Source organism: Vespa mandarinia, chromosome 1, assembly GCF_050613455.1.
Source record: "Vespa mandarinia isolate Hongniang chromosome 1, ASM5061345v1, whole genome shotgun sequence".
NCBI lineage: Eukaryota > Metazoa > Arthropoda > Insecta > Hymenoptera > Vespidae > Vespa > Vespa mandarinia.
Window position 1 is genome coordinate 9,282,670 of NC_140810.1, and position 22,406 is coordinate 9,305,075.

General features: G+C 33.9%; 2 protein-coding genes across 11 annotated transcripts in view; one reads left to right on the forward strand and one right to left on the reverse strand.

Moving 5' to 3' along the window:
• Nucleotides 1-29: 29 nt before the first annotated feature.
• LOC146873289 (KH domain-containing, RNA-binding, signal transduction-associated protein 2) lies at nucleotides 30-5,231 on the forward strand. 7 transcript variants are annotated; one of them, XR_014982258.1, is made up of 11 exons: nucleotides 33-566; nucleotides 667-788; nucleotides 871-987; nucleotides 1,112-1,427; nucleotides 1,519-1,651; nucleotides 1,725-1,841; nucleotides 2,179-2,279; nucleotides 2,661-2,757; nucleotides 2,850-2,973; nucleotides 4,409-4,506; nucleotides 4,845-5,190. XR_014982258.1 is itself a non-coding variant. In XM_085657523.1 (10 exons), the coding sequence occupies exons 1-9, from the start codon at nucleotides 362-364 to the stop codon at nucleotides 2,944-2,946; spliced, it is 1,305 nt and encodes a 434-aa protein (XP_085513649.1). In that variant the 5' UTR covers nucleotides 32-361; the 3' UTR covers nucleotides 2,947-2,973; nucleotides 3,171-3,726. The 7 variants fall into 7 exon arrangements, 6 of the variants coding, with proteins under 6 accessions (XP_085513660.1, XP_085513649.1, XP_085513655.1 ...); XM_085657523.1 differs by lacking the exons at nucleotides 4,409-4,506; nucleotides 4,845-5,190 and adding an exon at nucleotides 3,171-3,726 and having other exon boundaries at nucleotides 32-566; XM_085657518.1 differs by having other exon boundaries at nucleotides 4,409-5,221.
• A 2,586-nt stretch (nucleotides 5,232-7,817) lies between these two features.
• The window catches only part of TfAP-2 (transcription factor AP-2), a 134,420-nt gene continuing 119,831 nt past the window's right edge, over nucleotides 7,818-22,406 (reverse strand). For all 4 annotated transcript variants that reach the window (XM_085658859.1, XM_085658850.1, XM_085658847.1 and 1 more), the window contains 5 exons: nucleotides 19,108-19,306; nucleotides 13,543-13,661; nucleotides 9,336-9,477; nucleotides 9,070-9,241; nucleotides 7,818-8,691 (listed from right to left, as the gene is read on the reverse strand). In XM_085658859.1, coding sequence (XP_085514985.1) covers nucleotides 8,554-8,691; nucleotides 9,070-9,241; nucleotides 9,336-9,477; nucleotides 13,543-13,661; nucleotides 19,108-19,306 — 770 coding nt within the window. In that variant the 3' untranslated portion in view covers nucleotides 7,818-8,553. The remainder of the gene's footprint in view (nucleotides 8,692-9,069; nucleotides 9,242-9,335; nucleotides 9,478-13,542; nucleotides 13,662-19,107; nucleotides 19,307-22,406) is intronic.

Here is a 22,406-nt window from a genome sequence, read left to right on the forward strand (position 1 = left end):
GGTGAAAGATTTTAGTTACGTACCCATTTCTGATAGGTGCACTAATAATAATTTGTTGCTTTCTCTGATAGTTAAGTTTCGTACGAAATGTAATAAATTATTGTCGTGTAATGTACTAAAAGAAAAGTAACAATTAAATGTGTAGGTTATAGCTGCGCAGACGCGTTATGTGTGTATAATAGAAGCATGTCGAGTAATATTGAATGTTAAGTTTGATCCCCTAAGACAGCCATTGTGTTATTATTGTTTTGCGCATAAACTTTTAAGAGTTTATAATCATTAAGTTTTGTAACATACAGAAGGAAATTTTGAAGATTATTTTATTGTATATTTTATACGGAATCATTACTGAATCGCAATCATGACTGATAGATCAAGTAACGGAGATTACAAGCATGAGAGAGAAGAATCTCCAGAAAACAATTCTAATTTGCCGATAAATAAAGAGCGAGAAGAAAAGGATCATCAGGTTGATAAAGCCGGAGAATATGTAAGAGAACTTTTGCAAGAGAAAGTCGAGTTAGATTCACAAAAATGGCCCAATGCGACTCGGTTAATTGATCAAGGCAAGAATTTATTTTTCCAGATCATTTTAAAAAATGTTCGAGGTAAATTACATTGAAACCAGAACATGATAAATTATTTTTTTTTTTTATTAATTTACAGAAATACAGAAAACTCAAGCTATTGGAAAGCCATTAAGAGATCCAAAATATGTAGATATTTATCGTGAAAAACCTATTCGCATTTCTGTTAAAGTTTTGGTGCCTGTTCGTGAGCATCCAAAGGTGATTATATTATATCAATATCATTACAGCAAGTTTGATACGTTATAAAACTTTTGGATATGTTATAAAACTTTATTCGTAGTTTAATTTTGTGGGGAAATTATTGGGACCAAAGGGAAATTCCATGAAACGTCTACAAGAAGAAACTATGTGCAAAATGGCAGTTTTAGGAAGAGGATCAATGAAAGATCGGCAAAAGGTATACTTGCTTATATTGCATTTAAATGTCTATGCTAATATGTACCTAAGATATTTTTAATACCAAAGATGCTTACTATTGCTGTTTATTATTAAAAAATTAAAAGCATACTAATATATTCTAGGAAGAAGAATGTCGTATGTCTTTGGATCCGAAGTATGCTCATCTGTCGGATGACTTACATGTAGAAATAACAGCTTTAGCACCTCCAGCTGAAGCATATGCTCGTATAGCATTTGCACTTGCAGAGGTTCGGAAATATTTAATTCCAGATAATAACGATAACATACGGCAAGAACAAATGCGTGAAATGGAACTTAGTATGGCTGATGATTCAGCAGTTACAGAAGATAGAAGACCTTCTATTAGAGGTGTTCCTCCCACAGCAGGTGGTATACTTAGACCTACCACAAGGCCAACATTGCAAAGATCATCAAGAGGTTTGCTGTTTTGAATACAAAATATTACATCTATTAACATCTTTTACGTGTGTAAGATTGAAACTGTACTGCTAATCAAAAATTTTGTTAGTTTTTCAATCAGTTTCAGCACCTGTTCTTCCTCCACCATCTAATCGTGGACCAATTGCTCGATCGATGCCTGCGAAGACAAAAGTTTTTTCAATATTAGACCGTGCGCGAGCTGCCATGGATCAGAGTTATGGGTAAATGTTTAATGTGTATATTATTTCTAATAAATAGTAAAGGAAACATTATATAATATATTTCTTTTTAAAGCTATGAGACTCCAACTCCGCCTTTAAATAATCGCGTAGGAACACATGATTATGAATATCATCCGTCTTCAACTACAAATACTCGATATGCAGATCGTCATTATACATCGACTGCAAGGTATGTATAGTTCATAATCAGAATAAAAGATTACTCTCCAAGTAAAAATTAATTTAGAAAATTTAATTTAAATACATTTTATTAAAGTTAGTTCAGATATTTTGCTAGATATCGCATTTTATTTTGTATCGCCTATACACACGCATATGTATGTGCGTATATACATATGTATGTATGTCAGAGATTTCTTTTAATGTGATAAATAAATGTCTTTTTATAGAAGAAAGTTTAACTAAAACTACGTCATGTTAATTATCGATAGGTACGTGAATAATTTTGCTTTTATAAAATGATCGTTAAAGGTTTTGTTGTTTTGTTTTGTTTTAATATCATACAGTGATGACATGTATCCTACTTCGAGATATACAACCTATGAATATGAAGAAGAAGCTGTACCACATACATCTCATGATTATTATGAAATGTCAGATTATGCAGGTAAGAATATATTTTTTACCTTAAACTCTCTGATGTTTAATATACTTTTTTCTGAAATACCACTTCGGAAATCAGCGTAAAATTTAGGAAATGAGCAAAATACTTATAAAAATAATTGATGATAGCTGTATTAATAAAATCAATTGTTGATCCCTATAAAATCAATTATCAATACGATAATTAATACGTTAACAATTAAAAATAAATGAAATGAACTTTAATATATCAACAAATTTATGAAACATAAAGACAGATAAAAACTTAACATGTGGGTGGGTGATCGTGGATAAATCAATACCTCTACGGGATTTTTTGTTAAAATAATGAATCCCTTATAAAATCTATCAATAATGGAAGTACATAAATCCGTAAAATTCGCAGAGGATACAACAAGCCGCGCATGGAAATCATACAAGACTACAACAACGTCAGGCTCGAGTTCGCGATATCGCAGCGCTCCATACACACGACCTTCCAAGTAAACATCTGCAAAAGTTCTTTAATTTTCTTCTTGATCTAAAATTATTCACAATCTATAAATACTATTTTCTGAACATTATTATTTCATAGCCCTAAACCATTGACGTGTAATCTTCCTAATGTACGGCGACCTATGATGCCGGCAATTCAGAAATCCATAAACGAGCGTATGCCAGATCGGCTTTGAGCTAACGGAGGCATGAAGCTTAATATGGTAAATTATGATCAGGAATAATTTACACTTTACGTCATATTTTCTACGTATTTTCTACGTTTCATTAATACGATAAAAGTCACTAGTTACCATTTTTTTATCATTTTTTAAATTGTAAAATCACACCAATTTATTTTTTTTTTCTTTCTTATTACTCATTTGATTTCATTTGTTTTTCATCTCTTTCGCTTAATAAGGTCCACATCGATTTCAGATGAGTATTTCGCAGTCAGTGGATAAATCAGAATATATTAATATGATGAAACGTATAATCAAAGCATAAGAAAATTCAAAGTTTTTAATACAAGTTACAAGCGAAAGTTCTACTCTCGGCAACCTTAAATCACAACACAGTATTAATAGTTCCTAATTTTTTGTAAAGGTATAAATTTCAGTTTCAAATCATTTATCCAAAATATTATGTTACATTGGTAATGAAGTAAATTATAATAATAAACAAAATAAGATATACCAACATTTAAATAAGCAAGTAATAAATTATAATAAATGTTACAACATAACGCGAATTTTGCAGATACTTTTTTAATTTTCTTTTTATTAGTATACTTAATTTTGTATATTTGATTGTTTAAAAAGATTTTTAATGATATTCATAAATATTTTTGTTTCACACATAACACACTTTTTATCAATTATTGAAAGAACTTCGGAAAATCAATAATTATATCCAAGTGTAAGAAATAAAATTTAATTTAAATAAGATAATTACTTTACTTAAATAATTATATTATCTAAAATAATATATAGCACCATGGTGGTAAATCAATGATTATCTAATGATATATATGAATATTATAAAAAAATTTTCATTCAAATATATTAAAAAATATAGTATTAAAACAAAATTAATAATCACATGACGCGTGTATACATGAGAAATATAAAACAATAATTTAAGTACATTTAAGTACAAAATTTGAAATATAAATTAGCATGAAATTATTGTTTAGAATAAAAGTTAAAATAATATAAATATTTAATAAAATATAATAACTGTAATTTCTAAATATTTTGTCGTATTAAAAATGAAATATTCATTTGACATATGTAATCATCATAAACCAGAATACATATATCACATAAAAATAAAAAGTCTACTTAAAAAAATACAAAATAATACCCAAATAACTAATAATTTTTGTTGTTTTAAACATGGATGAAAAAAGCTTTACAAACATAATTAATGTGAAAATTATTAACACCTTACCCATTATTGTTCAAACCATAACTACATCATTAATGAACTAACAATAAATAATCTTTAACTTTCGTACGACCATATTCCCATTATTAAAATATAACATTATAATTAAAGCGATGATTTAAAAAGAAACCAATTAAATGGACGATGATGGAAGACCGATTATTGACAAGTTTGCATATTTCTAATCACGATTTCATATATCTCCCTTAGGTGTATGAGAAAATTCGGAAAATCGCGTGGGAACGCGTTCTTTTCGATTGAAATATTTTTGATCCTCCTGTGATTCACGGAGCATGTCCCGATGAAACGTGAGTATTTCAACTGCATGCATTCTATCCCTTCAACCTTTTTCTCTTTTTTATCTATCAATTTTCTAGAAATATTAAAATACTAGAAAACTTGCAATGATAAACGAACAAATCCTAATGGGAAAATTGTAATATTTTATTGGCAATACGTTTTTCTTTAAGTCTACGTTGTTTCTCTTTATTTTGTTAATCGCATGTGACAATTACCAGAAAGACTTTTTACAGGCAAAAGAAACATCATTGTTTATTATGTGATGAAGAAATTACATCGTTAAAGTTTCAGTGTGCATAAAACTAATAAAGACATTTTTTTTTAAAGTGTATTTTTTAAAAATTAGGTTTACGTCCAGCAGAAGAGATCTTAAAGTCTTCGGAGCAGCACGGTGTTTTTCTCGATTATTTTTCTTTTTTGAAAGATAATACTAAATCAAATAGAAATATAAGGAAAGAGACATAGTTGTTTAATAGAAACATGTGCTTTAAGTTTACCAGTGAATTGAATTTTCGTTCAAATCTTTCGTCCGGGCCCACCTTGAAAAACACTCAAGAGGATCTATTTGAAATCGGACATTTTTTAATTGCTTAGAAACAATATCCTTATTTATTTATCACACACCAATATACAAAAATGAACTGTATAATTAATATCAGAATATAATATACTACGAAAATTCAAATATATTTAATAAAGATATATCTGAGTATCTTACAAGATTAGAATGATGTATCCAACTTGAATCAAAATCTTCTACAACATTCTCTTTTGCGGTTGGCACAGAATTTCTGGTAGAAAATTGTTTTTTCTACGGCCGTTTTAAAGATTATAAATAAGTATTAATTTATGGAATCTTAATTCTAACGAAGTTGCCTAAGTAATCTCGAGTGAAAATAAAAAGATGTTACGTCTTCTCTTCCTTTCTCCTAATCTGTTTTTTCCTAACTAATCCATTCTGTGAAGTGACTTTAAAATCGAATGTACTCTCTTTCATGGAGTGCATCGATCTCGATATGGTTCACGATTGACGAGTTTATGATGATTCCCGAAAATATTCGTACGTACGTACGAAGTATGTGTCGAGTAACAAATGCATCAGCCGTTGTTTTATAGTAATCGGTATCGCGAGGTATCATACAAGGAGGGGGGAGGAGAGAATATTCACTGTGCGTTTTGCATGGAAAATATTGCATAGAAATTTTTCGCTTCTTTGTTTATCAAGATTTACTATTTAACCTTTACTTTCGAAATTCAGCAGGTGTAACTTTTATCTCGATGGACCGAATCACGAATCGGAAATAAAAATCTTCGAACTCCGATATTTCGCAATAAAATTGTTGAGGGCACAACAACAGGCTAGAGCACGAATCCGCGCTATGATTCTAATTGAGAGCGCAGAATAAAGGGAAGTGATACTGGTTTAGGAGATGGTTTAAGGTAATTTTTCGGTTTATTTTCTGCTTTAACTCTCGCACTGCTTTGCGACCATGCTAACACCGTTTCTATGAAAAAACATGGAATGTTGAGTAAATCGTTATTTTTGTCTTCTTTTGAATCGGTTTGATATCTTAATAATGTACGATTATATCACAAGAAAGATTCGAATACTCTGTACATAGCCCGTGAAGTGCGACGCACTCGCGCTGGAGCATAATCTTACATTTACATAATTATACGCCTAAAGATTTAATTACAAAGTTAGATATGTCTCAGGTTCACCTGGTGTTGTACTTCATACAATGCCCTTTTCTATCTTCTTTTTCTTTTTCACTTTCTTCCTTTCCCATTAAATTCTCCTATTTTTTGATAATATCGATCTTTCATCGTATTATATAATATACATGGAAACAGAAAAATCGATTCCGTTAACTCTCGTTTTTTCTACATTTCTTTTTTCTACTTTTCTTCTTCTTCTTTGTTTTCGTTCGATTTTCTTAATGTTTATAAATCGACGTTAATTGGCACATTTCAAATGGCAACTTTTGTCTCTATATATTGGCACGATAATCGTTTTTTCTCCCTGTTTTTTTCTCTTCCATATTTTCTTTCCTTCCTCTTCCTTTCTTCATTTTTTTTATGTTTAAAGAAGAAATTCATGTCGTTTATTACGACGAACGCGGTACGTGACGTTTCCTTCTTTTCGAATTGTTCAGGCGTGATGAAGATATAAGAATAACGATATAACGATTATAAATTAATACTCATAGCCTCAGACGGCTCTCAGAGGTGTTTGCATCGCGCATTGGTTTTGAACTTCGCTTCCTCCATCACGACCTTGTTATCTTCTTGGTTGCATTCTTTTTTAAGTTAGAAAAAATTATCTTTAATAAGAATATATAAAAAAAGAAATAGTCCAGATGTAAAAGACATTAGGAAATATATATATTTTATTATAACTAGATCGATTGTTCGGTAATTAATGATTTATATCGGTCGAAAAAATTGTACATACATAGATACTACATATAGAAAGAAACAAGATCGCTGAAGAGGAATGCGAAAAGCTTGGGCATACATACATACATACGATTGATCTTTAAGGGATTGCACGTAGACAGAGGAATGAGATTGTTGGTCGCAAAAAACTGCATTCTTCTATTTACTCCGGCGTTAAGCCTAACGCGCATCTATCGATCCGCAAGTTCGAGAGACGACAAAAAGAGAGGGAGAGAGGAAGAGGGACATATATAGTTACGTTTTTCTTCGATATGTTCGTTTTCTCTTTTTCTCTAACAATAAGAACGATTCTACTTTTTTCTAAACCAATGAGAAAGAAAACGGTTGGTCGTATAAACGAGACAAGAACGATTGTTTCTATCTTTTTTTTCATTTCTTTTCTTTTCTTCCTATTCTCGCCATCATAAAATATTTTACGACGAGCCGTCTCCTATGTCACGTTACATATGTAAATATACAAGTCGCATTTATTTTAATAGGATTCAACGCGTGAGACCGGCGCGCAATTAATATTTAGTATATGTAGTATGGATTGCACTTTGGATGTCTGATAAATATCACAAAGAGCCTGCTCTGTACGAGCAGCGTCAATAAAATAATAGATAATAGTCTTGTTCGAAAATGAACATTGTTTTAATCTTTTTTTCTTTTCGATCTACATTCTACATGGCTATCGTATGAATGATCGAAGTTTTCGAGCTAACTTACGAAAGGAACTTGCGAATCGGTAGGGACGAAAAAACATGTTAATTACGCGTCACCTCCGCGTAATATATATAACACATATACATATATATATATATGTATATATATGTATGTATATATATATATATATATATATATATATATATATCTGGTTTTTAAATATAAATACCAGTTTCTTATACTGTTAAAGATGCAAAACAAAATTTTTTTATACGAATGTTATCTGGTTCGAAGGGTAAAACATGAAAAAGTAGATTTGAGTTTCTCTATAAAAATGTAATACTTCGTGTATCATTTAATTTTTCTGATATTAATTAAATATGTTACAAAAAATTCAAATCTGCTATCACACTTTCCCCCTTGAATCAAACAAATCTCTTAAAAAACATTTGTCTGCTTTGTTAACGGTCTAAGAAATATAATTGCCTGTATATATTTAAACCGCGTGCGCACGGATATATTATGTGTATGTTATACGCGTATTTCTTTCCACGTTCGTCGACGAATCGGTTGATGAAATTTGCAAAAGTCGATTCGAAAAACGATATTCGATCGTAATTGCACTGTTTTCGTGTCTTCCTTTTCGTCCTCAATCATTTCTTCCTTTCCTTTCTTCTCCTATCTTTAGCCTTTGCTCGTCCTTTTCGATTTTTTCTTTTTTTCTTGTATTTTTTCTTGTATTTGTGTCTATACTTCTCCGACCAGCCAACCTCAGTGAACACGCGCCTCATTTCGATGTGAAAAATTCGTGTGGATATGTGTGCGCGTGTATCTAATGGTCCACTGTCAGCTTCTCTATCGCGTGTGAGAGGGAGAGAGAAAGCTCAATTGTACGGCCAGGAGTGCCTTATAGACGTGACCACGTTCGAGGTAGGCGGGTCTTCCGGGCGTCACTTCTTCATATCGTTCATTAACGAACTGTCCTTGCTCTTATTCGTATCGAGATTTGATTGTTGACTGCTGGTCACACTGCTACCGTTTCCCGGATACATCTTCTCGAGATGATTTAGAGATTCGCTTAGGAACTTCTGCAAGGATCAATCATGTCGTGAAATATTAGAGAATCTTTTTACTTGATGTGTTCTGATAAATTAACATATATGTATATATACAATATTTTTCTTGAACTACTGTTTTTCCTTTTCTTTCTATTTTCTAAAAAATTCAAAGATTTTTAAAATATTTTTTTTTCACATTTTATATTAATTATTTGTAAAGAGAAGTAATCCAATATAATGATCGTACAATTAGTGCTTCTACAATGTTTGTACATTTCGGAATTATATATTTATAAGACGATTTAATTATCAATTTTATCTTCTCATTGATCTTTTATTATTATGTAATAGTCAGTTGTATTATCTCGTACGCAATGTATTGAATTCTTTAATAGGATAAATGTGTACCTGTATTGCCGTGAGAGCGGCAACGATCGCTGGACTTCCAAATCCGTGCGATATGAGGGAGAAGTGCGTAAGATGTCTTTGTATGCTCGGATCGAGTATGTGTTGTGGCCGCGTGTTGCAGAGTGGTGACCTATCCTGATTAAGAAGATCCATCAGCTCTTTGGTGATTTGCCTAAAATGATGAATTTTAGTTACCGTAGTGAAATCGAACTCGTTTTGATGGATAAAGGCAAAAGAAAAGAGAAGAGGAAGGAAAACTTTCTTACTTGGTGGCATGAAGAAGTTCTTTTCTCCTATAGGAATCTTGCGGTTCGCAATGTTGTCGACTGAGGTATTCGGCGACCTGTTTCGCAGGGAACTCGGTTTCACAAACATAACCAAAGTCTCTGGCAAGGTGAATAGCTTCTCCTAGAACACATACATATGTGAAATTTATTTTTTCTTTCTTTTTTATTGTGTTTGTACCTATAAGAGAAAACATCTTATCTTTTTTTCATTCTTGATATTTAATAATAATAAATGATAGGAAAAGATACCTATATTGAAGTCGTCGGTTTTTGTGTCAGTCGAAAGGGATTACGGTCGAAACAAGATTTTACAGATGCGTGTTCCACATTGGGGAGAGCGAGTTAAAAAGGAGAACGAGCGAACAACCTGACCGGCCAATATACTAAACAAGTTTCCGTTTGACAACTTCACTGTAATGAACGCGCATCGGCGATGAAAGTTATTCCAGCGCGGCGGCTCGATATAGTCAGGATATGCGTCATTAAGGCACTGAGAAGTGGCCAGAACAGTCATTTTTTGCCAGGAATTATTATAACGCGATTTCTATATTATAGATTAGCACGGATTAATGATATTAAATGCAACGAAGATAATGCCTCCAATTACGTACTCATCAGAGGAAATCGCGATTTACGTGAAAATTGAGATAATTAGCAAAATCATAGCGAAAAGTAATTCTCGCGAGCTCTTCAAAGTTCGAGTTCAAGGAGTTAGTAAATTGCATTCGATTACATATTTTTTTATTTTAAAAATCCAAATTGTGATGTTAAATCGATTTCCTTTAACGAAAAACTTAATGACATTATCAATTATTTTAAGAATTTACATTTCTTTACATACATTTCTTTTCATCTTCTTGTGGTTCTTATTTTTCTTTCTCTCGACATGAAATATCTATCTTTTATCAGAATGAATAAAAAAGAAAGATAAATTTTTTCACAAATTTGCCTAAGTAAAGTTTTGGCACAGAACAAGGAGTGAAAATTGTCTCGAAAATGTTTTAGTGAATTTTTGATTCGGTTTTTTCAAATGGTACCACTGGACCGAACGAGATGAAAATTGATTGCATGTCAGTAGGGTTAAAGAACTTGACAATAGGGCAACGGCATACTTATGTACGTAATCTTGGGTGTATTACGTCATCACTTCTTTGCCGGTTAACCAATCGCACAACGAATTTACGCCTGAATCAGGTAGTTAGGTGAATTAGTATATGTATGTATGTTGTATACCGGGTAAGGTTCGAGATAGGTGTTACTTACACATCTGCCGTTTCGAGAGAATTCCCACACTTTCGCCTTACTCGACAGCCTCTTTGACTTCTCCAATACATGATGGAGAAGTATGCCTGGCTTTTACATCTCCCTCTCTCTCTCTCCCTCTCTCTCTCTCTCTCTCTCTCTCTCTCTCTCTCTCTTTCTCTCTCTCTCTCTCTCTCTCACTTAATTCCGTATAACTTAACTGCGGAAATAATTTTTATGCCTTTAATGCCTTAATAATTTTAAAGCTGTGTTTTTAGACTTTTATAAAATTATAAATAAATCTTCTTTTTTTTTTTGTAATACATTTTTAACAAACTAGAAGAATGTATCTGATCAAAAATACAGTTTATGATTTTACTTTTGGATATTATAAGAGTATATTAATTTGAGAATGAGTATTTCAAGCAAAATATTTAATAATATATAAATATTTTAACGAAACATTCGATGGTGTGTGGAAAAAAATTTAATTTTGAAAGTATAGCAAATAAAATCATAGTGATTTATTAAAATCTAACTGTCGTTCGTGTCTGCCATGACTCGAAGATATCGTAAAGATAAGGTCGAAGGATAAATTGAGAAAGATAAAATCGACGACTCATGCCGACAACGATAGTATAAATCAGGAATCGTGCGTATTAATGCAGTCGCTTCTCGGTACAAATCGAGCAATGGATATTTATTGAAAGGTTTAAATTTACAATGCAACCTTTTTTTGTTTGGGGGGATGGAGAGAGAGAGAGAGAGAGAGAGAGAGAGAGAGAGAGAGAGAGAAAGAGAGAGAGAGAGAGAGAGAGAGAGAGTAGTTTCCCTCAATTTTATCTTATTGTAAGTGACATTAATCTCTCACTGTTTTTCTTTATGTTTACAAGAAAAATAAATGTTGAAGGTAACTATAAAGCTGCATGTGCGTTTTGTTAGAGTGAAATGATTAATTTATAATTTCAATTAATGACGCGAGTAACAAATTTATGATAAATGAATGGAATCTGACGTTCTGTCCAATTCATGAAAAATTCTGTTCAATTTGTATTAAAAGAAAATAAGAAAAATTCCTTTAATACAAAGATAAACTTTAATTGTTCAGAAATGTTCAAAGCATTAAAGCTTTCCAAAAGTAAAAAAATTAAATTAAATCGTTTAAAATTAAGCTTACCGAGTTTGTTGGGCGTATTGTCTCGCAAGTAAGAAGTTATCGCGAATGTCTGATGAATCGTGGAAGCGCGATGGAAGAAAGTCTTGCCTCGGTGTTTTATGGAAGCCCACCGACAATAAATTATAATCAACATCAGTACCAACGACTCTGACGGGCCGTAGCATAGCGTCGTTAGAGTTTTGCCGATAGAGGAGCGTGCCTTGCGATCTCTTTACGGACGTAAGACGAGCGTGCAAGAGGATCATTAAACGCTCGAGTTGGTATCTCTTGCCCGAGTGTTCTTGATTAATCGAGCTTTACTTTTTAGTTCAGAATTGAAAGAATGAGTAAACGACATGAGAAAAATATTTCAAGTTTTGTTCAAAGTCGATGATGACGTTATCAGTTAAATATTTCAAACGTCAAACCCTTATAGCGATAAATTTATGTTCAATTATATGTTCGATTATATTATATTATGTCAACTGAAGAATGATCGTTTTTATTAGAAAATATATATATTGTTACACCTTGCGCAACAATTTATAAGAGAGAGAAAGAAAGCTCGATTTATTTACAATAAAGTTTACAACTATTTACAATAAAGGAGCAAATATATGAAATATCATTGAGTTCGTAGTCGCACAGAACTTTTAAATCTCACGGCTACCCCCCGAGAAATCCTATTGTTGATGTTTATAAGCAATCCTTTAAGAAAAAAATGTGATGGACAAAAGTTTATTCCGACTGGTTAACAAGCTACGTTCTGAGCCAAGCTAAAGCTCTGAGTACTTTCGTAACAATATATAGAAAACAAGTCCAATTTATTCGATTATTAAAATTTATTCTCTCATTAAATTATCTTTCTTTTATCTTTGTAAAGATATCTTCAGAAATATATTATTATCACGATAATGTCCTTGCTTCGTTTTCTTTTTTCTTTTTCTTTTCTTTCTTTTTTTTTTGAAATAAAAGCAATAGATGGAATTTTCACTTAAGTGCATCGATCGAGAGAAATCATTTAAGTGATTTACTCAAAACGAGAGAGAGAGAGAGAGAGAGAGAGAGAGAGAGAGAGAGAGAGAGAGAGAGAGAGAGAGAGAGAGAGAGAGAGAAAGAAAGAAAGAAAGAAATGTCGGAGCCTGTAAAGTAAACGTACTGTATATACTTCAAATTCCGCGACTTCCGATTTTTGATTGAATTCATTACTAATACTCGATCTTAAACTTTTCCCTCGTTGATTTTGCGAGAGTGAATTAGAAAGAATATATCTATTTGTCGCCCGAAATTGACGCGTCAGAAATGTCAGAGTGGTGATAGATTAGCGGCGGTATTATTTAAGGAGATGCAAATTTATCCTACGCGAAGGATATCCATAAATAATGGTTGGTACACGTTAAGGCAGGAATTCATTGCGCGAAAGAATTAAGAGCCATTATTTAACTGACATACTTGAAGAAATGCGAGTCAACGTATGAGATAAAATGTTAAGGGCATACATTTGTGCATAAGAGATCTTGCCCAGGATTTATTTTGGGAAATTTTTCAAAATTTTCTTGATCACTCGTCGCACTAGGAATTCTAACGATATTCGAAACAACACAAGAGGAATGAATGTAAGTAAGTAATGAATGAAAAAAGGAAAAGTCTGATCTTTATTTTTATCATATTTTAAAAAGTAATCTGAGAAAAATCAAAGCTTTTTTAATTGTTTCAAAAGTGACTGTTAGAGTCACATTTATAATGATAGGTAATAATATATATTGCAATATTAAAACTAGAACCTACCTTCTACCAAGGATGTTAAAAGTGTGACGTTGGCAGCCTTCCTTCTACCGGCTGGTAGATTCAGACCGATCTTTTCTAATTTTTCCCTTAACAGTCGTCCCCCATTTTTAGATTTTGCTCTATAAACAAAATATACAAGATTAGTTAGATATGTTTTATCCCGAAAAATACGTTTTTTTTGAGAGATCGAAGTCGGATAGACGAATGTTTGAAGGAACGTAAACGAGTGTCGAGGTATCATCGACCTTCATAGTTACAAGACTTTCGAAACTTTTGACTCCTTCATTAATCATTTTTGCGGCAATGCTTATAAAAAAAAAAATAAATAAATCAACGAATACGAAGAGGCAGGAGGATAATATGAGGAGTTTGGAAAGAGGAAGGGCAAAGAGAAAAAGAGACAGAGAGATAGAAAGAGAGAGAGGGAGAGAGAGAGAGAGAGAGAGAGAGAGAGAGAGAGAGAGAGAGAGAAAGGGAGATGGAAGACACGAAAAAATTAGCATAATCCGAGGGTTTCACGTGTGTAGTTGATGATTGAACAACTCGAGCAGCGGCAACAGCAGCAGAATGACGAAATATACTCTCTCATGAAGAAGTCCTGCTAGAGGAATTTCTTTAAACAAGAGAAAAACTAGAAAAGCGAGGGTTACGATCGTTGTAAATAATGGGAATCTCGAACGATTGAGGGCGGTTCTTGCTGGAAGGGCAACGTAAATGCATACTAAAATATTTGCCTAAGTGGAGGATCAAAAAATATCTCTAGCACTTTGTCTTTCACTCGTTGTAAGGTTTAGTAGATACTTACTGATGAAACGCGGACATTAAGGTTGCTTTTAGAATGTTAAGTTGTTAAATTCCACGTTGCTCTCATAAACCTTTCGATTGGATAACTTTAAATGATTTAGGTATGAATTTCTTATGTAACTCATCCTTTTTCTAGATCCGATTCACCGTACAAAGGAAAATCTTTGAAGTTCGAGATAGAAATTAACCGATCGGAAAATGTGGATTTCGATATTAACGATTTTAGTTAGTTGATCTTGTATGACACGAGGACGATGGCAAACCGTCCGTGAAGTATATTTTCTCAATGTGGTATTACAACAAGGAGCCGATAATAGTAGTAGCCAAGTTCTTTCTTAACACACCCTGTCCATCCATCATTCTCCGGCTGGCTGTCATAACGGTAACGCGTATCGTCCAACTTTGTTCGCTTCGGTACCGCCGACTCGTTTGGTTTCCTTCGGTGATCTTTCCTCTTGCTGTGGCAATTAATACGTTTTACTGCTATAACTTTTTAACATAACCGCAACGCATGAACTCAGGACTCGTTTAATCGTCATTTCTTTTTCCTGGCTATTGAGCATTCGTCTTCTTTTGCGATTGACGATCTTTCATTAAATGTTTCGTTAATTTCGAATGTTTTGATCGTTTTTGATCAAAAGATAATATATATATAGGCGTAATATGCGCGCGCGCGCACACACACACACACACACGCGCGCGCGCTATTTTCTATTTATTATAGGGGAATAAAATATGTTATTATTAAAAATGATCTCTTTCTCTCTCTTCCTCTCCCCCCTCTCTCTCTCCCTTCCTCTCTTTCGCGTTATTCCGCGGAAGATTAATTCAAATCGCTCCTAATCTTGTCGTAGATCGATTGTCCTTGTATATTTATAGCGTCGATTCGAGAAGAGTTTTAGAATCGCGATAGTCAATGTTATATGTAATGCGTGTTTCAACGATAGGTGTCGCGCTCAGTTCTAATTGTTCTATGTAGACTCCATTAAGTATTATTCTAGTAATCTATGGACCATTCATCGAAACATAAACGTTTTTTAATGCTATTATACTCGAGAACTTCATATGGAGTTTCACAGTGGTAAGTACGTAAGTACGTAATTACGACCAAAAGGTGTGCTTGTTTATCGTTGAAATTATATCGCTCGAGCTAAAGATCTTATAGAATCGAATTAATAAGAACGCTTAATAACACGTCGCGTTACGTCGACTTCCTTCGTCAGTGTGTTTTTATAGTAAGAGGATTAGAGAGATGTATTAGTAAGCTCATTGAACGAGAATTATACGATGGCAATATGTAGAGAGGCGTGATTCAATTCGGCCTCCTGTTTTTTTCATTAAAAATTATTACGATAAATTTTCGTAGTAATTACCTAGGTGATATCGCAAACTATTTACGATTTATATTTGATTAACGTGTCGTTTTCTCTCTCTTTCTCTCTTTCTTTCTCTCTCTCTCTCTCTCTCTCTCTCTCTCTCTCTTTATCTTTTTCTTTTTTACGAATAACTTGTAAATATCTCATTAATAGAATATTCTTATAATCATACAAGTAGTCGTTTCACTCTAACAGTGACATGCTTTACTGTTTGATTCTTAATGATCTTATACTATTTTTATTTTACAGCACTTCGTAAAGTATGTATATGAACATATTTAAGTACGTACGTATTACTTATTATTGATGATAGTTAGTGTTATTTGTTGCGTACGTGACAAGAGCTAGAATTCCCTGATTACGGAGACTTGTCCTTACTGAAGACGGATTTTCGTCCTTATCGAGTATTCGCGATATTCCTCGAACCCTTCGAAGACTTTCTCTCCCTTTGAAGGAATATTTGGGAGACTGATTTCTTGTCTACCATGATTACTCAGGACCTTTCCTATAATATCGGCAACATTAATTGTCGTGTGATATTAATAAACCGAAGGACTTTTCATGATTGTAGTTCATTCGATATTCATTTGAGCCGTTTTAATTTTCTCTATTAAACGGAGTACCCGAACATCCGAAGAATCTTAATATAATATTACGTTAGTATTGTTCGCTTCGGAACAAGTATTTCCAGAAAGTCGAGATTCCTTGCTACCCGATTATTCTCGAGGCATCCTTGAATACCTGTATCGTTAATCGCAAATGGCTATTGGCTGACATTAGCAAACCGAAGGACTTTCTACGATCATGACCCGAGAGAGGCAAGTAAACGTCTTTCTTGAGGATACTTTGAAGACGATCGTATCATCGATATTTTTTTATAAATCGCATAAAAACCTAAACCTCGTGGAAGATATGCGCATTATCAAGTTATCGTACTATCCGAATTTATCCGCTATGTTATACATAATTCGTCCATGTTATTAAACTAAAAGAAGAAAAGAAAATGAAACGATTTTGTAATAAACCGATTTCGAAATATATTTCAAGAGACAATATTCTCGAACGGATTATTTGTCGAAGTAAAATTATGCGCTGGTCTTAAAAGCTTTGTGAGTACGTTGGAAATTGTAGAGCGAGAAAAAAAACGACAGAAGGAAAGAAAAAGATAAAATCAGTGTGTGCGCGTGCGAGAGAGAGAGAGAGAGAGAGAGAGAGAGAGAGAGAAAGAGAAGAGAGAGAATCTATGATGGCAAGTCAGAGCAGTGCATGTAATTATCAGTCCGATCACTATTCGAATGAATGAATTATATCGATGGTGTGCGAGGTGTATCGTAGCAATGGCGACAGCAAGATGAGCAGGATTGCACTTGGCATCCTTGCGACTTGCCTAAGGCTTACTCGCGTGGAATTGATACTCGAAGCTATGAAATTATTAATACCTCATTTGCATGAAGAGCATAGATCGGTCGCTTTATTGGTACTTTCTTTTCTTCTTTCTTTCTCTTTCCATCTCTTTGTGAGATTTCTTGGAGGTAAAGATCTCTTGACCATCGTCCTTACAGTTGCCCGAGGTCCTTCTTAGCAAGGCGTTAAAGCGCTTGTCCTTTTATTATTCCGAGTAATGCGTTAAATCCAACATTTTCTGCGGATCCCTCGAAGGTATCACGAAATGAGAGGATATTCAAGGAAAAGTCGTATCCAATTATGGTCTGGGCTTTATAAGGAAAGCCATTATTTTCAAGGGAATCATGGAAATGGTCGTTCGGGGCGGCACCTCCGGTCAATAACTTGCCGTTCAAGAGATTACGGAAGTTTCCTCGCGATAAAATATCGTAAAATGAATGGAGTGTTTACGAGAGTCTGTGTGAAACTGTGCTTACGTGTTTATAGATATACACGTTTACAGGTGTAGATTCTACGCGCACATGCACTTCTCGTTGCATATACGCTTTATACGCATAATATAATATGCGTTACTACATTGACGTATCCGGCCGACTCCTCTGTACAACGATTTATCCGTGCCTCCGCTGATAAAACATTGCGCAACTTATATATGTGCCCTGCTACCCAAGTAAAATGGTGAATCAGATAAAGCAGAAGGGGAGATCGTTCGCGCATGAGAGAGAAACTCATAAATCAGACTACCCTGTCCGTGTTGTTTCGAATACAAGACGTCCGGTCAATATAGATCCACCGTTTATTAATTATCTTCATAGATAAAGACGTTTAACGGTGAATCTCGATTCTTCTTTATTTGCGATGTATTCTTCATCACGGAATGATATATATATATATATATATATATATATATATATATATCATATATATACCTACTTACGCGTGCTTTCATTTCGATAACTAGTTTCTCCGAAAGATAATTTCATTTGGATTTCCTATTAATGAAGATCGATTCATCGCGAAAGTGAATGATTCTTTTTGTAATGATACTTTTTTCTTCTTAGCGGAATATAATTAATATTAGAACTCATATTGATTTCTTATCAAGAAATCTTGCTAAGAGGCGAGATTTTTTAAAGGGCTAATTATTTTGCTAATGTAAAATATGAATGATCCTAATTGTAATAATAATATATGTGTGTTATTATATTGGTGAAAAACGACCATCGAATATTCGAAGTTATTTTAATGCTTAATAATCGTTTCAGCGTAAGGTTAAATTATTCTAACGGTGCACACGTAAGTTTTCTCGCGAGATTACGGTGAATAGCTCGGACGGTTAAGACACATGAATGAACCGCTTTCTCTCTCTTTCGTTCTCTTTCTTTGCCAAGAAGAAGAGTGGGGATCGGAAAGAAAGAAGCGAGATAAAGAAAGAGAGAGAGAGAGAGAGAGAGAGAGAGAGGGAGAGAGAGAGACAGAGAGAGAAAGAAAGAGAAAGAGAAATCAGAAGAAAGAATTATTATACACTTGAATGAACCAAATGCTTACTCGATTCGTGATGCTTTTGATAGAAAAAATAGAAATAATTTACGTAGACTTTATTCTTTTTTGGTATTATTTGGAAATCTTATTCTTTACTTTCCTTTTTTTTTTAATGAAATCATTTACTTTTGAAAAAAGATATTAATGACTAAAAATATGAGTTTGGTTCGATAATGAGTCATTCGATAAAGTGGGTTCTCATGTTCCATATCTATCTACATTCCATACATGACATTATTACCGTTTAGATAGTTTTCAGAATAATGCCCTGTATAAAATAATTTAGATATCATTAATTAAGGAGATACATATAAATTAATTTTATTTCTATAAGAAACGAAATTAATATATCGCATAATTTGAAATGGTCATTTACTAGTATTCTTTTTTTTTTAGTAGTGTAGAAATATTGTACGAATTGTTGATGAAGTATCTTTACCTTCGTAAAACACCACCGAGGAGACTGGCATTTAGACATTCCGGTGGCGAGAGTCGTCTCTGTACCTCGGCTACCGTAACTTTGTACTTGCTGGTGCTGCTGAGTAACGATAATCGTCCTGGGACTGAACAGAACACGTCTGAAGGTTGCGCGTTCCCTGTCAGCATGGCCTTTTCGCTTCTCTCCGAAGGCTTCATGTCTGTAAACACAAAGCACATGTCTTTTTAAAATTATCCATTTTTTCTTTATTTCTTTCTAATTTTTATTTCTATTGTGTTTTTACCATGCGAACATTACAAACGTCATACTCCTTATTATCGATATAATCGTACAATCATTCGCGACGTGGTTCGAATATGATTTATAGACCAGTTTTGTAAAGACACCTTCCCGATTTAACTCCCGATCAAGATTAATCGTATCGACCGATTTATCGATAAATTAAATTATAGACCTCCGTGTAACTGGTCATAACGTAGCGATAAATTTACGTAATATGCCGTTCTATGTGCTGCTTCTTTTTCTTTTTCTTTATGCGTGTGAAGATAAGAATAAAAGAAAAAGAAGAAAAGGAACTGTCGAGTATCGGCGATCAATTAATACTTTCTTGTGCCACGAAGAATGTAATAATAATCCGTATTAATATTGGTATCGAAGTAGCTCTTCTAACGTTTGGAAAAGGTCGTTGTGGAGATTAGCGATTTCACGGTGAGGAGCCAACGAAATACCGAAAGCCATGCGCTCTCTCTCTTGCCTGAAATTATCTTCTCTATCTTTCTCCCTCTATCTTCTCTGCGTTATATGTATATAATCGCGAACGGAGCAATATCTTCAGAGAAATATTTTAAATTCGCCAGTATACCATCGTATTTTCCTTCCTATGCATCAGTAGCCTCGCATTATTGGATGGCCGTTCTCTGGAATGCTTAATATCAAATCTCGTAGGGGCTACCGACAAAGCGCGTTATTGCAGTATAGCCAATGGTCAACTTATATAAGAGTCTGGACTCTTCATTGTTAAATTTGCGGTAACCGCATGCGATATTTGAACGTTTAAAATGTTAACTGTCAGAACCAGTTTTTCATAAAATCGTATGTACATTTATAGTATATTTTAGATTTTTTTTTTAAATGATAGATTCGATAGATACAATGTTGTTTTTAATGGATGAATGTTGTAAAATTTGGCGAAAGTTTCGTGAAAGAGAAGAAAGAAAAAAAGAATTTACGCTCGTTAATCTTTGTTTTTGAGTCGTTATTTTATTTATACATATCATCTAGAATTTTTTAACGGTGTGAATAATAGTGTTAACCACTTGCGGTGCAAAGAAATTCACGGTTGACGTGCCACACACGTCATTTTTCTTCCTGCAACAATCGCCTAACGACGTGTGTAAGACGTCACTGGCGTTCCGGTAACAGAAGCATCTCGACGTGTGTGGCACGTCTTTCCACCGCAAGTGGTTAAAATAAATGTTCCATTTCTAACTTGCACAACTATTTTTGATAATATATAAAAAAATAGTTACATATCAGTCTTGTATCGTCAACATGTCCAGTCCGAGATTTCATTACATAAGTCAGTTAGATTAGTCTTCGGTTGATTATCTAATCGATTATTATGTCATTTGTTTTATTTATTGTTGGCTCGGTTACGTCAAATGTAATAGTGTGGGCAAATGGAGGATCGCGAACCGCATGTGTCTCCTATATAAGTAAGTACTTACTTGCCTTTTCTGGTAAGGTGGGAGAAAACGATCGCCACTATTTGACACCGTCGTGTTTTTGAACTGCACGGCTTTTGTTTCTGTTTATTTATGAATAATTGGTTAGAGTGGTGGCTAGTAAACTTAAGTAGTGGGCACACGGATTGATTGATAGCAAGTGGCTCTTGGCTTACGTTATTGTTATTCTGAAGTCTCGAAAGACTTCCTAGAAAATATATTCTAATGTTTTTCTAATTGTAAGTATTGTTGCGTATCCCAGATCGCTACGTAGTAATAGTACGTATGATGAGCATATATAGGTGTATGTATGGCAACGTTAGACAAGTTGTCTATATTATCTATGGACCGCTAGAGAGTCAATAATATCGAGACGATTGACGGTGTCTGGATCGAACAGGTCAAATGGGTAATAAATTTCCGTGTAGTCCAAATAGGTCGATGGTTGCGTGGCTCGCAGCAACGCTCATAAATTATAATGCTTAAGAGAGCAAGTCGAAGAGGGCAAAGTGAAGAGCGAGCGGAGAGTAAATAGAGAGAGTAAGAGGTCTATGGTATCACTAGCTTCAGCGATCAAAACTCGCCGAAAGGAACGGAGACGTACACGCGTGTTCTTAATTTACATTACGCAGATCGCGAAAGTTGATTAAAAAAGATCCAGCCTGCTTCTCTCTTTCTTTCTTCTCTTTCGTTTTACAATAATGTCTTCGTAAATTTTCATTTACCAGTTTTGTTTATTTATTGCTGTACTCTTTAATCGTATAGATTTTTCTTTAGTGAATCGGTAAATGATCGACTCCTTCTTTTATCCTTAAAAGTACCGACTAGAACACCTATACAAATATGTATAAGTAATATCAAACAATCACGAAAACGGTAGATCATATTTAAAATACTTAATATTTCCTCGTGCGTTTTCAAATCTGTATAAAGAGGCAGCTCGTCGAAAATCAATATAATAAAGAAGAAGAAGAAGAAGAAGAAGAAGGAGGAGAAAAGAAAAAAGAACCTCATTGCCACTTATCGAATTTTTCGATAATCCTCGAACATTCACGAAACTCTAAAAGCGTACAAATATCTTCGTTGACAAAGCCCGTTATCTTGGTTCCCTTCCGCGTTCGAGAGGCTACATAATTACGAACGCGGTAGCCTTCCACGACACGCGTAGGGGCCTTATGAAATATTATTTAGAAATAATAAGCGCTTTGGGCACTTTCCATCATTCATTATTCGTATCTCTTTCTTTCCTTTCTCTTCCATCTCTCATTCGCTTATCTTCATCGTTCGCTAACGGCTAAGGTGTATTAATTTATTTAATGGGAATAACTTTCGCGTTTGAGCTTCACGTATTCACTCTGTATGATGTGAATACACACACGCACACGCACGCGCGCGCACACACATACACGTCTATGTAATGCATACATACAAATCTACTATGTGTAAAACATGTAATTATCACGAGCTGCCGTGTGAATTGTGAAATCGTCTCACTCATCGATAGTACTCTTGCTATCGGTCAATCTCTATCGGCGAGCGAGTTAATTACTCGACAACGTATCTAGCGATTCTACG